This window comes from Notolepis coatsorum, assembly GCF_963971535.1.
Source record: "Notolepis coatsorum genome assembly, chromosome: 4".
NCBI lineage: Eukaryota > Metazoa > Chordata > Actinopteri > Aulopiformes > Paralepididae > Notolepis > Notolepis coatsorum.
This window is the reverse complement of record NC_140168.1, coordinates 135,801,204-135,815,414: the sequence shown is the minus strand read 5'-3', so window position 1 is coordinate 135,815,414 and position 14,211 is coordinate 135,801,204. Positions and strand designations below refer to the sequence as shown.

Here is a 14,211-nt window from a genome sequence, read left to right as displayed (position 1 = left end):
AGTAATGCAAGTCTTCTCGACAGGGCCGCCTGGGAGAAATGCGAGGCCCTGTGCGAGATTTAAATGCGAGGCCCCCCCCCCCCCCCCCCCCCCCCCCAAAGGTAAAAAAAAAAAATATATATATATATATATAACATGAATATACATAGATCCAAAAGGACAAAGATCAACACTTAAATCCAAAGAGAACAGGGTCTATACCAAGAGAAAACAAAGCAGCAAGGAGCCAATGGCCGACAGCTAAAGGCTAGCCAGGTAGGCTACTGACACCAGGCCACACACAGCTTTGGCCAACGGCCCAACGCTACCCAAGCTACACAAACGAACAAATGAATTCACACACAGCACATGTCGTATCTCCAAATGTTGTGAAGTAACATATGTTTTGCCTGGAAAAAAACATCGTTATTAACAAAACATTCGGGAGGGGAAGGAAGGAAGAGTGGGGTAATGTCATGACATTTTCATTAATCTTACCTGCACCAAGGAACGCAGGGCGAAAGGCCGCAACACAGGTCTCCACGTTGACGAAAGGCCTCTCGCTGTCGGGACAAAAATAAGCTATGGCCAGAGCCTTGTCATGGTGCAGGCCCGACTACATCTTCTGTCAAAGATGATGTCGTAGTCAGAGTGCCAGAACCCCCTGCTATTCTCACGGCTAATGTCAATGGTCGTAGCACAAGCTAACAGCTAACTCAAGGCTAACTGATAGCATCAAACGAACGTTCCCAGCCGAGCGCAGCCGGCAGTTAACGTCGAAGCTAAACAGCTAACTGGCTAACAGTTAGCTCAACCAGGCTATCGCTAACCATTAGCTAACGCAGAAGCAAGCTATGCGGCTACATACAGCCAGGTGCTGACACCAGGCACACACCGTTAGCTACTAGTAGTACTACAACAGCTAGTCGGCCAGTTTAGCTCCAGAGAGAGAGAGAGAGAGAGAGAGAGAGAGAGAGAGCGATGTCCACGGCGGGAATAGAATAGAGTTAATAGAATAGGTTAAAAACTCACCAAACGTCCAAGAGGATGGAGACAACCGCGTGGAGTTGACGAAGTTCATCTGCCAAACAACCATCCTCTTCATCTTGGCTGCATGTCTCTAGGTTAGCTAACGCTAGATAGCCTTTAGCTAAGCTAGCTACTAGCCGACATCATCATGGCTATATCCCGACTGCATCATGACAAGGCTCCGGCCATTTGTCCCGCCTTTCGTCAACGTTCCTTGGTGACCGACCGACTGATAATGACCGACCTCTTCGGGTTGGCTGGCATAACTAAGCATAATAGTCAAAAGCTGCACGCGCGAAATAGTCAAACGCAGCTGACTCACGCCGGCGTACTACACAAGTAAGTAACCACTCCGCTCCCTTCGTTGAAACCAATAGTATGTCTGCTGCAGAGCACCAGAGCTCCCTTCGTTGAAACCAATAGTATGTCACTGCAGACCCAGGAACAAGTCAGACACATTCTACAAACGTGTCTAATGTGAAATATATAAGCATATAAGCAAAACTAGATTTTAGGTCTGTGATGAAAAAGGGCCTCGCGGGAAGGGGGGCCTCGCAAAAAAACAGTAGCGGAGAGCTGGGTTCTTCCGACTCCAACGCCAGTGTGGAGTCAGTGTAGAGAACATGTGGGGAGAAAGTCATGATTGCTTGCTAGCTACCTAGGCACTGTAAGTCTTTTAAAGGGGTGATTTTGAGGTAGCATGCCCCCTCTTATCTTAACGCATCCCTAACAGACAGGACTAGCATGACAGTTCAGACCCCCTCAGGGGAAAAACGGTGTGTAACACCTAGTTGTGGGGTAATCACCCACACAATCTTAACCATACTTCTTCCTGTCTTTGATAAAAAACTTAGAAGGACTGCTTTTCGAGTTCCAAACAGTTAAGAATAGTAATTGTCTGATAGCAACAGTGGCGGCTCTACCACTAGGGGCGCTAGGGCGCCGACCCACCTGCTGGCCAGCTGCTGTTAAATCAGAGAAGAAGACAATAAAACTTTTTCGTTTTTGTGTTTTATAGCCCTATAAATAATATAAACATGTTTAAAATTAATTAACGCTGTGTGTGAGAGAGAGAAGGAGAGAGGGAGAGATCTGCCTGTGTTTGTAGACGGGCGAGTTTTGTTTCTAACTTTTCTATTTATATATTGTGTTTCAAGTTGTGAATTAGAGTCTAGACTATACTTTATTTGACTGGTTGTGTGTTGTTGTAGTAACAGCTGAGCGACTCGTTCATAAGAGCCGATTCATTGCCGTGAGCGTGAGTCGAATCGCTCACGTCTTGCCATGAGTGTTGCGTGGTACTGTACTGTACATGTTTGCATTTTGCAAAATGTTTGGTATAGCGCCCCTAGTGGCGAAGTACCCACCGGCCGCCACTGGATAGCAATGAATATGGATATACATTCAGATTTTCCCGAGATAGTCTTCATCGCTATAGTAGAGTTCATGTCTGCATTCCCACAACTCCCTCAATCGTATTACGGAACCCCTCTAGAATAATATCGAGAACCTCTACCTGAATGTAGGGGATTCATGTCGAATATATCATACTACTAATAATGTTTCCCCACAGAGAGGTGATTGTTTTGATTTCTGGAATGCAATGTTTTAATGCCAACATGATCTGTAATATTTTTAATAATTTTTTTATAATATACACAACTGCGTTTCTTTCTACCTCAAGATGTAATAATTGTTTTGAATGATTCTAAGTTCATCCTAGTAATAATACACATATTATCCAGTGGTGCAACTATCTTCAGGTCTGAGAAGTGGGAACCCATTAAGACTTCGAAATGTCAACAATACCATTACCCCAGAGGTGTAGGTCCCCTGTAGAGTTTACTAACCCCCATTTCTAACTCTCTTTTTATGGTTAAAAATGTCAGTTAACCATTTTATCATTTGTTAGGACCTTGATCAAATCATATTTGTAAGGTCCTACCATGCATTGTTTTTGTTAGTAGCCTATGTAAAACCCTGCATAGTGCTGGGAACTTTCGCACACATCTGACACATCCAAACGCACACATTCACTTAAAACTAACAACCCAATGCATCACCCACTGTCCACACTTTAGTGATATTCTACACTTTATAGACACATTTGTAATTTTCTTTTGCTTAAACACAAATGTCTAAAGATTATGATATTCTACACTTTATAGACACATTTGTAATTTTCTTTTGCTTAAACACAAATGTCTTTATCCATGAAACTAAAATATAACAAAAATAATCACACATACATCCATCCATACATCCATCCATACATACATACATACATACATACATACATACATACATACATACATACATACATACATACATACATACATACATACATACATACATACATACATACATACATACATACATACATACATACATACATACATACATACATACATACATACATACATACATACTTATTGTGGTTAGTTAGAACCCCTATTTACAAGTTATCACTCTTTTTCAAACAAATCAGCCTATTATTCACTTACATTTGTATTTTCTTTTTATTTAGACTTTTGCTTAAACACACTCTTCCATATGAAACCAAAAAAATATAGGCACATTACATTTGTAATTTTCTTTAAAAAAAAAAAATCACACAAACATACACACACACACACACCCAGACACACACGCCTCTGCAGAAAGAGGGAAGTAAGACACGTCGTAAATCTTTTGGACTTGACAGAAGCTGAATACGGCACTTTTGAGCCATCCCATTCGCTATCTTCATTCTCTCCACTTCTATGACAGCTAAGGGGGTGTCACTTTCAGAATCGTGACAGTTTCAGAACTGCAGTGAACCTCCAGAGCGTCATTTCACCCTACGGAGTGGAGACACACACAGCATGGGGAGAATTCTTTCTACACACACACACACACCATTTGGAAGAAAGCACTTTCTACTCACAAACAGCATACTGATAGAACGGCTATTGAACATTTCTGAAGAATAATACATTGTATTTTACATTTGGCAATTACACAAATTGTATTTTATTCTGAAGATATACATACATATTGTATTTTTGCTTAAAAAATATACCCCCACATATACATTCTGAACATATACACTTATTCTTAATTCTGTAACTTAAACCACACACACTTTAAATGTTTAATCTGTAAACCTTGGAATACACATACATATTGTGAAGATATTGTATTTTTCTTAAGACTTTTGGAATACACAAATACATATTGTGAAATGTTTAATCTGAAAACCTTGGAATACACAAATACAATCTGAAAAAAAAAAAAAAAATGAATCTTTTATTTTTGACAATAAAAAAAACGTATTTTTGAATCTTTTATTTTGAAGAACTTTTATTTTGAAAAAAAAATATTTAAATTTTATTTTGAAAAAAATTCTGAAAACTCCTCCCCTTCCGTAACCAGATGTCCCTCCCCTCCTAAACCGGATGTCCCTCCCCTCAAAACCGGATGTCCCGCCTCCTTGAATCATCGACCAATCAGAGAAGGGGGCGGGACTTAGGGGTCATACATCATCTCCAAAAGGGGCGTGGCTACAATCAATCAAACTTTCCTTATAAGGTCTGACAGAAGCTGCATTTGTAATCTCTCTCATAAATATATATATATATATATATATATATATAATATATAAAAAAAAACATATATAATATATGTCATAAATCATCTCAAAAAGGGGCGTGGCTACAATCAATCAAACTTTCCTTATAAGGTCTGACAGAAGCTGCATTTGTAATCTCTCTTGTGTGGACAACGATTCTACTGTTAGCATTATGATCACTGCTTTCACTGTGTGGACACAACGATTCTACTGTTAGCATTATGTTCACTGCTTTCACTGTGTGGACACAACGATTCTACTGTTAGCATTATGTTAACTGCTTTCACTGTGTGGACAACGATTCTACTGTTAGCATTATGTTCACTGCTTTCACTGTATGGACACAACGATTCTACTGTTAGCATTATGTTCACTGCTTTCACTGTGGACACAACGATTCTACTGTTAGCATTATGTTCACTGCTTTCACTGTGTGGACAACGATTCTACTGTTAGCATTATGTTCACTGCTTTCACTGTGGACACAACTATTCTACTGTTAGCATTATGTTCACTGCTTTCACTGTGTAGACACAACGATTCTACTGTTAGCATTATGTTCACTGCTTTCACTGTGTGGACACAACGATTCTACTGTTAGCATTATGTTCACTGCTTTCACTGTGTAGACACAACGATTCTACTGTTAGCATTATGTTCACTGCTTTCACTGTGTGGACACAACGATTCTACTGTTAGCATTATGTTCAAGTGAGATTAATTAGGTGAGATTATCAATTTAAGAGACTTGCCTGGTAAGGTAGGCTTATCAAATGTTTTAGGCTTTGGTGGGTTTTGGTCAGTAAAGGCCCTCTCTCTGGTATTTACTACGGGCTGAACTTCCTCTGCATTCACTGAAAAGATAAAAGCATATAAGCAGAAGAATGCAGAAACCAATGACCACTTGGAAAAAGTGATAACGAGTTAATTTAATTTGTTTTCTCGTGATAACGGGATAATTTTCTCGAGATCTCGAGAAAACGAAACGATAGTATATATTAAATCACTGCAGGAAACATCATTCAGTGTCGCAATGTCAGAGGAGCAGGAGGATATTGATCACCGCGTCACATAATCTCTTCAATCAAGGCCTGACACAGGCTGAAATAGCTTTATGCCTTGCTGTTACAGATAATATACACATTAGTGTGCATCATCAAGAAGACGGTTAGCAAAGGCTTCAGCTTTACCGGGGGCGCAATCAAAGTTAACTCAAAGTCTAACTTACCATCTGTAGATAATAAAGTACTCAACCTCTACTGTCTTTAACTATGAATGAACACAACACTCTAACTTACCATCTTTAGATAATAAAGTACTCAACCTCTACTGTCTTTAACTATGAATGAACACTACACTCTAACTTACCATCTTTAGATAATAAAGTACTCAACCTCTACTGTCTTTAACTATGAATGAACACAAAACTAACTTACCATCTTTAGATAATAAAGTACTCAACTTCTACTGTCTTTAACTATGAATGAACGTGACTCTAACTTACCATCTTTAGATAATAAAGTACTCAACTTCTACTGTCTTTTACTATGAATGAACGTGACTCTAACTTACCATCTTTAGATAATAAAGTACTCAACCTCTACTGTCTTTAACTATGAATGAACACAACACTCTAACTTACCATATTTAGATAATAAAGTACTCAACCTCTACTGTCTTTAACTATGAATGAACACAACACTCTAACTTACCATATTTAGATAATAAAGTACTCAACCTCTACTGTCTTTAACTATGAATGAACACAACATTCTAACTTACCATCTTTAGATAATAACGTTTGAAAATATTGTTCCTCTGGAAACTTAGAACAGAGTTATATGTCTGCGGTACTCAATCGATATTAATAAAAATTAATGTGTTCATCTATTTGATTTATTCTTAAACAAAACACAGTGAATAATAACTTGGTGCAAGGTTTTAATTGTATATATATATATTTAATTATTTCTGACTGAGATCAGCCCTGCCACATTTATCACAGTTTTTGAAAGTATAACAAATTTATCAAATCAAACCGGTGGTCAAAATTTATGATTTTACCATGCATCGTATCGTTGCCTAAATAATAGATTCTGAATCAAATCAATGCTGAATTGAATTGTCACACACCCCTTGTCGGGAATATCCATGATCGTGATCGAATTTAGGGCTGAATTTAGTATTGAATACCAGACTCACAGTTTTTGGAGATTTTGCAGAGAGATTCCACATCAAACATGTCCTGTAGTTTCTGTTTGATGTTGGACACATGCTCTCTCACACCATCAAAGTATGATGGAAGACAGAGTGCATTGATGTTGGGCAAGTCTGAACACACAGCTGGTTTGGTGAATGACTGATAATGCTGAGATAGAAAGGAGAGAGAGAGAGAGAGAGAGAGAGAGAGAGAGAGAGAGAGAGATAGAGAGAGAGAGAGAGAGAGAGAGAGAGAGAGAGAGAGAGAGAGAGAGAGAGGAAGATCACCTGATAATATATATTTACAGAATTTGAAAAGAAGCTTTTAATTTCACTGAAAAGAAAATCCACCCGAATAATTTCTTATAAAATAAAATGTATAAGAAACATAAATATTTGTTTCTGCCCCTTAGAAGAATTTATAAGAAACATTAAACATGCCTTCCGATATATATATGTATTTTATATTATTATGTTATATTACTGGTTATCCATCTGCGATATATGCCCGATTCATGTACTGTGTGGATTTAGACCTTATAAAAATCTTGTCAGATCTTTTCGATGTGGGGGTGTTGACGACAATAAAAGCAGAGAAAAAGTGAGTGCGGGAATTGTAAATTTTTTCATGTGTTACTAGTCCCACCTGGAGGAAGTGGACGTGGTCGTCTGTCTGACAGATCAGCTTCAGCTCCTGGTCTCTCCTCCGTAGCTCTGCCAGCTCCTGCTCTAGTCTCCTCAGGACCTCCTCGACTGGTCTCACCAGTGCTTTCTGCTGAGCTGTAAGCAGCATCCTCACCTCCACACGCCTCCTCTCCATGGAGCGGATCATCTCTGTGAAGGTCCAGTGCAGCTTGAGCAGAGCGCTGGAGGCCAGGGAGACGAGGGCAAAGGTCACACAGTGTCATAGATGTGAAGCGTTCTAGCATAGAGTGAACTGCAGGCAGCAGAGGCTGAGTATATTCACATTTACATTCAGGTTTACATTCTAGGGATGCCCCGATCGATCGGCCAGCGATCGGTATTGGCCGATATTCAGTATAAATAAGACATTGGTGAATTCCGATAATGCTTTATTTTCGCCGATTGCGAAAACCGATCGATGACGCTCGCGAAAAACATGATCAATCCAATCCAACTTTATTTATAAAGCGCTTTAACAGCCACATGGGCACAAAGTGCTGTACAGAGGCAGCATATTAAAAAACTATAAGTAGCACTAAAAATAGATAACAGAACAAGAGTACAAAAAAAAAAGTTAAACATAGGCAACAATAAAAATTTAAATAGATGAGAGTACTTAAAAGTATTTAAAAGCAAAGGACACAGTAACAAAACGATAGAACAATAACACAATAAAACAATAAGATCAAAAAATCAACAAGCTACATGGTGTCGAAAGCCAGAGAGAAAAGGTGGGTCTTAACACTTTCAGTGCCAGCAGGGGGCGCACGATTTAGTGCTTGAATGCCTACCATCCACTTCAATGTTAGCGTTAATAACGCCTAATCTATGTTTTAGATCCATAGCTGTCAACATTGGGATTTTGAAAAAACTGGAGATTTTGTTGACAGCTGCTCTCTGCTGAGCTGCCTCGTCGCTCCCATCTGCAGGTCAAAACCTGTATGTACCCAAGGACTGGGTGAACTACTAATTGCTACATTAAATTAATCAGATACCTGGTTGAAAGTGAAATGCTATGTACACCCCTGCATTACATTAATGGAAGTGTCAGTGTTTCTGTAGAGGAGATGGAATGCCTGCTCTTGTCGGCACTTCGCAGCCGTGGAATCGCAAGGCCATAGATTTAGAATAGATAGAAAGGGCACATTGTGGTGTATCATAATTAATTTGTTGAATACAATAGGATTTTTATAACGACACAAATTAAGGAATATTTACACTAAGTTCTCTTTTACCTCTTATTTAATTCATTCATTAATTTAATTGTAGGTACTGTTTATATTGTACATAGTCTTGTGTGTTGTATATTGTGTCCTATGTTACTTTTGTGTTTATTGTCTCTTTCTATATACACCGTGGGAAGGGTGGCACGTAATTGAATTTTTCTGTATGTCTTGCACAAATTGGAAAATGACAAAGTTGACTTTGACTTTTTTAACATGTGTCTATAGTGTCAGACACTAATTGTAATGTTATGTATCAACTTTAAACATGCACTAAATGTTAATGTTAGAAATGTTCATTTCCATTATTTCCACCATGTGCAACATTTCCTAAGAACAGCAATGTCCATTCTATCAACTCCAAATCTGTGCTATGAGCTCAATTCTCCCGGTGCATGCAGAAGTAGAATTGCTGTCTTGTTTTGGATGAATGAGTAGAAATGAAAAACGGAAATCTTGTTTTATTAAAGTAGTTTTGACATGTGATATAGATAAAGATATTGTTTAATTGTGTATTGATTAACTTTACATTTGCGCTTCATTACTTTACAAAAGTGATACTGGCAACAATTTCAACTGGAGGAAGGCGGGAGAGAATGTTGAAATCCGGGAGAATCCCGGTAAAAACGGGAGGGTTGACAGGTATGCTCAGATCAGATGTTCTCCAAAAAGATCATTCCAATTCCTGATCGCCATTCCAAAAATCGATTGCTTTTATTGATCCAACGCTGCATACTGGACATATGTATTCCACGCTGTTCTGATGGTCCACAATGAATCCGATCGGCTGAGAAGTTGTTGTGGCTGAGTAGTCGTTAACACAGCAGGAGACGGTATTTCCAGTTTCAACAAGCAATTTATTTAAGGAAAGAAGGTTTAACAGAAGAGCTATGGATCAGTAGACGGTCACCACAGTTTGAAGAAAAACACTCTAACCTCCCAACCCCCGTGCCCCCCAGATAATACCTTCCCAGCCCTGCCCCAACATGACAGATATGATGACGTGACATATTATATCAGATATGACATGACGTACATTAAGATGACACATAGATTTAACATCGAAGAGAGATAAAGCTGGAGTCTGGAGTCAAGATTAGTGAAAGAGAAAATGAGTGTGTGTGTGTGTGAGCGAGTGAGATGTGTGTGTGTGTGAGTGTGAAAGAGTATATGTGTGTGTGTGAATGTGAAAATGAGTGTGTGTATGTGTGTGAATGTGAAAGAGTATATGTGTGTGTGTGAATGTGAAAATGAGTATGTGTGTGTGTGTGAAAGAGAGAACAAGATGTGATGTACAAGATTAAAGCAACAGAACAAGATGTAATGTACTCGAAATGTCTATCTGTCCCTATCTGTCCCATACTTAAAGTTGTTTTAAGAACATCAGCCGGACTGTCGCCCTAGCGTTCTTTGAGCACTGCTAGTTGACCTATATTAAACTAGTCCACCCCATATACACATTTTCCACAACAAAGTAAAATGTGGATTCCGGATTTTTCTTTTCTCATCCATTTTCATTGAGTCCATTCCAAAAGGGTGCATTACCATCTGGGAGACGATAGGGGGCGGTTTTTTCACATCTGAGCTCCTGATGGGGCTGGTTTACCAACGGGAGACTCGGTTGATGAAATATGAATTCAGATGGCTAATAAAAAAATAACACGCTAATTGTCGTGGTGGGCATTCAGGCGTCGGGCTGATAACACGTGTTATCACGTGGTGGGCATTGAAAGTGTTAAGGAGGCTTTTAAAATGGGACAGTGATGCCTAATCTGCAGCGGCAGCTCGTTCCACATTTTGGGGGTGACAATGGAGAAAGCACGGTCCCCCCTGAGCTTACGCCTAGTTTTAGGCACTACAGGGAGGAGCTGGTCAGCTGACCTGAGAGAGCGAGAAGGTGTATAGAACTGCAACAGCTCAGAGAGGTAGGGTGGGACTTTGGGTATGCAATCGTAAAAAAAAAAGTGTTCAGCAAAAGATTTGTTCAACCCATGAAGTCTTTCATTAATTGTCAACAGACCAACTCCAGAAGTCACTTGATGACATCACATAATTCATGCACTGAATTCCAGCTCAGGGAGAGTCGTCCCTGGAGCCCTGGGATCTGGAGATCTAATTTTGAGTTAGACGTTCCCTTTCATTTAGAGTTAGACGTTCCCTTTCATTTAGAGTTAGACGTTCCCTTTCATTTAGAGTTGGATGTTCCCTTTGATTTAAAGTTAGATGTTCCCTTTCATTTAGAGTTAGACGTTCCCTTTCATTTAGAGTTGGACGTTCCCTTTCATTTAGAGTTGGACGTTCCCTTTCATTTAGAGTTGGATGTTCTGAGGTTCCCGGTTCGATTCCCACTCCTCCTGGGCAGTGTGTCGAAGTGACCTTGAGCAAGACACTTAGCCCCTAACTGCTCCCGATGAGCAGGTTGGCACCTCGCGTGGTCGGTGAGTGAATGTGTGAATTACAAATTGTAAAGCGTTTTGGATAAAAGCTGTTATATAAATGCACCATTTACCATAATGTATATATACAGCACTATTGTACATGCTATCATACAGAGTTATATGGGTAGACTATATAGTATGAGACTATGTGTTCAGTTTCAGAGGCTCATTAGTTCCCTGCTTGCATTATGACTCACCAGCTGCACAATCAATAGGGAGCTGTAGTGGTTACTTCCTGGTCTATAGAGAGGTGTAGTGGTTACGTCCTGGTCTATACCCAGGTGGCCAGCATACTCGGCCCAATTCCGGCTACCGGTCGGCACACTCGGCATATGTCCGGCACGGCACGCCAACGATGAGCCGGATCTGGCTCGGTAATGGTTGCCGGGGAAGAGCCGACTCGGGCTCGCCAAAGATAAACCGGCTCTGGCCCGGCTCTGGTTGCCGGGGCAGAGCCGACTCGGGCTCGCCAAAGCTAAACCGGCTCTGGCCCGGCAATGGTTGCCGTGCCCGAGCCGACTCGGGCTCGCCAAAGATAAACCGGCTCTGGCCCGGCAATGGTTGCCGGGGCAGAGCCGACTCGGGCTCGCCAAAGATAAACCGGCTCTGGCCCGGCTCTGCTTGCCGGGGCAGAGCCGACTCAGGCTCGCCAAAGATAAACCGGCTCTGGCCCGGCTCGGCTTGCCGTGCCAGAGCCGACTCGGGCTCGCCAAAGATAAACCGGCTCTGGCACGGCAATGGTTGCCGGGGCAGAGCCGACTCGGGCTCGCCAAAGATAAACCGGCTCTGGCCCGGCAATGGTTGCCGGGGCAGAGCCGAAGTTTCAGTCAAGCGACGCCGCCCCCACACACAACAGCGGTGTGATTGGCAGAATCGACTGTCAATCAAAATTGTTCCGTTGAGACCACCGCAACAAGTGAATACAGCTGTACTGTACCCACTCTGCAGTCTGTAAATAAAGCTTTCAATCAATCAATCAATCAATCAATCAGACAAATGCATAGAAAAGCCCTTATTATAACCAAATAACAAAAGATTATATTATTGTTTATGAAAATGTTTTAGCCCTATGCTTGCCTATTATTTTAATGGCAACAAATAAAATAATAATAATAAAATTAATAAATAAAATGTTAGAGGAGTGGAGGGGGGGGGCAGAGCGAGGTGGGTGTTATAGGAGTGGAGGGGGGGGGGGCAGAGCCTCATAAAGCTAACATTAGCTGCACTCATAGGAGCCTGCATGTTGATGTAGCCTCATAAAGCTAACATTATAGCTGCACTCATAGGATGTTGATGTAGCCTCATAAAGCTGCATATGCTGCACTCATAGGAGCGTGTTGATGTAGCCTCATAAAGCTAACAAGAGTATATGTAATACTGTGGTTATGGCCTCTATAGTTAGCAGCTCATATAGCTAACATAATACTGTGGTTAAGGCCTGCAGCAGCTCAGTAGCTAACATAACAACACTGTAGTTAAGGCCTTTAACCAGCAGCTCAGTAGCTAACATAACAACACTTTAGTTAAGGCCTTTAACCAGCAGCTCAGTAGCTAACATAACAACTGTGGTTAAGGCCTTTAAATAGCTGCACTCATAGGAGCCTGCATGTTGATGTAGCCTCATAAAGCTAATATTATAGCTGCACTCATAGGATGTTGATGTAGCCTCATAAAGCTGCATATGCTGCACTCATAGGAGCGTGTTGATGTAGCCTCATAAAGCTAACAAGAGTATATGTAATACTGTGGTTATGGCCTCTATAGTTAGCAGCTCATAGCTAACATAATACTGTGGTTAAGGCCTGCAGCAGCTCAGTAGCTAACATAACAACACTGTAGTTAAGGCCTTTAACCAGCAGCTCAGTAGCTAACATAACAACTGTGGTTAAGGCCTTTAAATAGCTGCACTCATAGGAGCCTGCATGTTGATGTAGCCTCATAAAGCTAATATTATAGCTGCACTCATAGGATGTTGATGTAGCCTCATAAAGCTGCATATGCTGCACTCATAGGAGCGTGTTGATGTAGCCTCATAAAGCTAACAAGAGTATATGTAATACTGTGGTTATGGCCTCTATAGTTAGCAGCTCATAGCTAACATAATACTGTGGTTAAGGCCTGCAGCAGCTCAGTAGCTAACATAACAACATTGTAGTTAAGGCCTTTAACCAGCAGCTCAGTAGCTAACATAACAACTGTGGTTAAGGCCTTTAAATAGCTGCACTCATAGGAGCCTGCATGTTGATGTAGCCTCATAAAGCTAACATTATAGCTGCACTCATAGGATGTTGATGTAGCCTCATAAAGCTGCATATGCTGCAGCTCATAGCTAACATAATACTGTGGTTAAGGCCTGCAGCAGCTCAGTAGCTAACATAACAACACTGTAGTTAAGGCCTTTAACCAGCAGCTCAGTAGCTAACATAACAACACTGTAGTTAAGGCCTTTAACCAGCAGCTCAGTAGCTAACATAACAACTGTGGTTAAGGCCTTTAAATAGCTGCACTCATAGGAGCCTGCATGTTGATGTAGCCTCATAAAGCTAATATTATAGCTGCACTCATAGGATGTTGATGTAGCCTCATAAAGCTGCATATGCTGCACTCATAGGAGCGTGTTGATGTAGCCTCATAAAGCTAACAAGAGTATATGTAATACTGTGGTTATGGCCTCTATAGTTAGCAGCTCATAGCTAACATAATACTGTGGTTAAGGCCTGCAGCAGCTCAGTAGCTAACATAACAACACTGTAGTTAAGGCCTTTAACCAGCAGCTCAGTAGCTAACATAACAACACTGTAGTTAAGGCCTTTAACCAGCAGCTCAGTAGCTAACATAACAACTGTGGTTAAGGCCTTTAAATAGCTGCACTCATAGGAGCCTGCATGTTGATGTAGCCTCATAAAGCTAATATTATAGCTGCACTCATAGGATGTTGATGTAGCCTCATAAAGCTGCATATGCTGCACTCATAGGAGCGTGTTGATGTAGCCTCATAAAGCTAACAAGAGTATATGTAATACTGTGGTTATGGCCTCTATAGTTAGCA

General features: G+C 40.8%; 2 protein-coding genes across 2 annotated transcripts in view; one reads left to right on the top strand and one right to left on the bottom strand.

Moving 5' to 3' along the window:
- Positions 1–14,211, top strand: part of LOC311226705 (zeta-sarcoglycan-like) — a gene marked incomplete at both ends in the record, with an annotated part of 330,059 nt that overhangs the window by 225,845 nt on the left and 90,003 nt on the right. The gene's annotated exons all lie outside the window — the stretch shown is intronic.
- Positions 1–14,211, bottom strand: part of LOC311227572 (tripartite motif-containing protein 16-like) — a gene marked incomplete at both ends in the record, with an annotated part of 64,372 nt that overhangs the window by 7,511 nt on the left and 42,650 nt on the right. Inside the window, one exon of the mRNA XM_084313292.1 lies at positions 7,496–7,683. Within this exon, the coding sequence (XP_084169418.1) occupies positions 7,496–7,683 (188 nt within the window). The remainder of the gene's footprint in view (positions 1–7,495; positions 7,684–14,211) is intronic.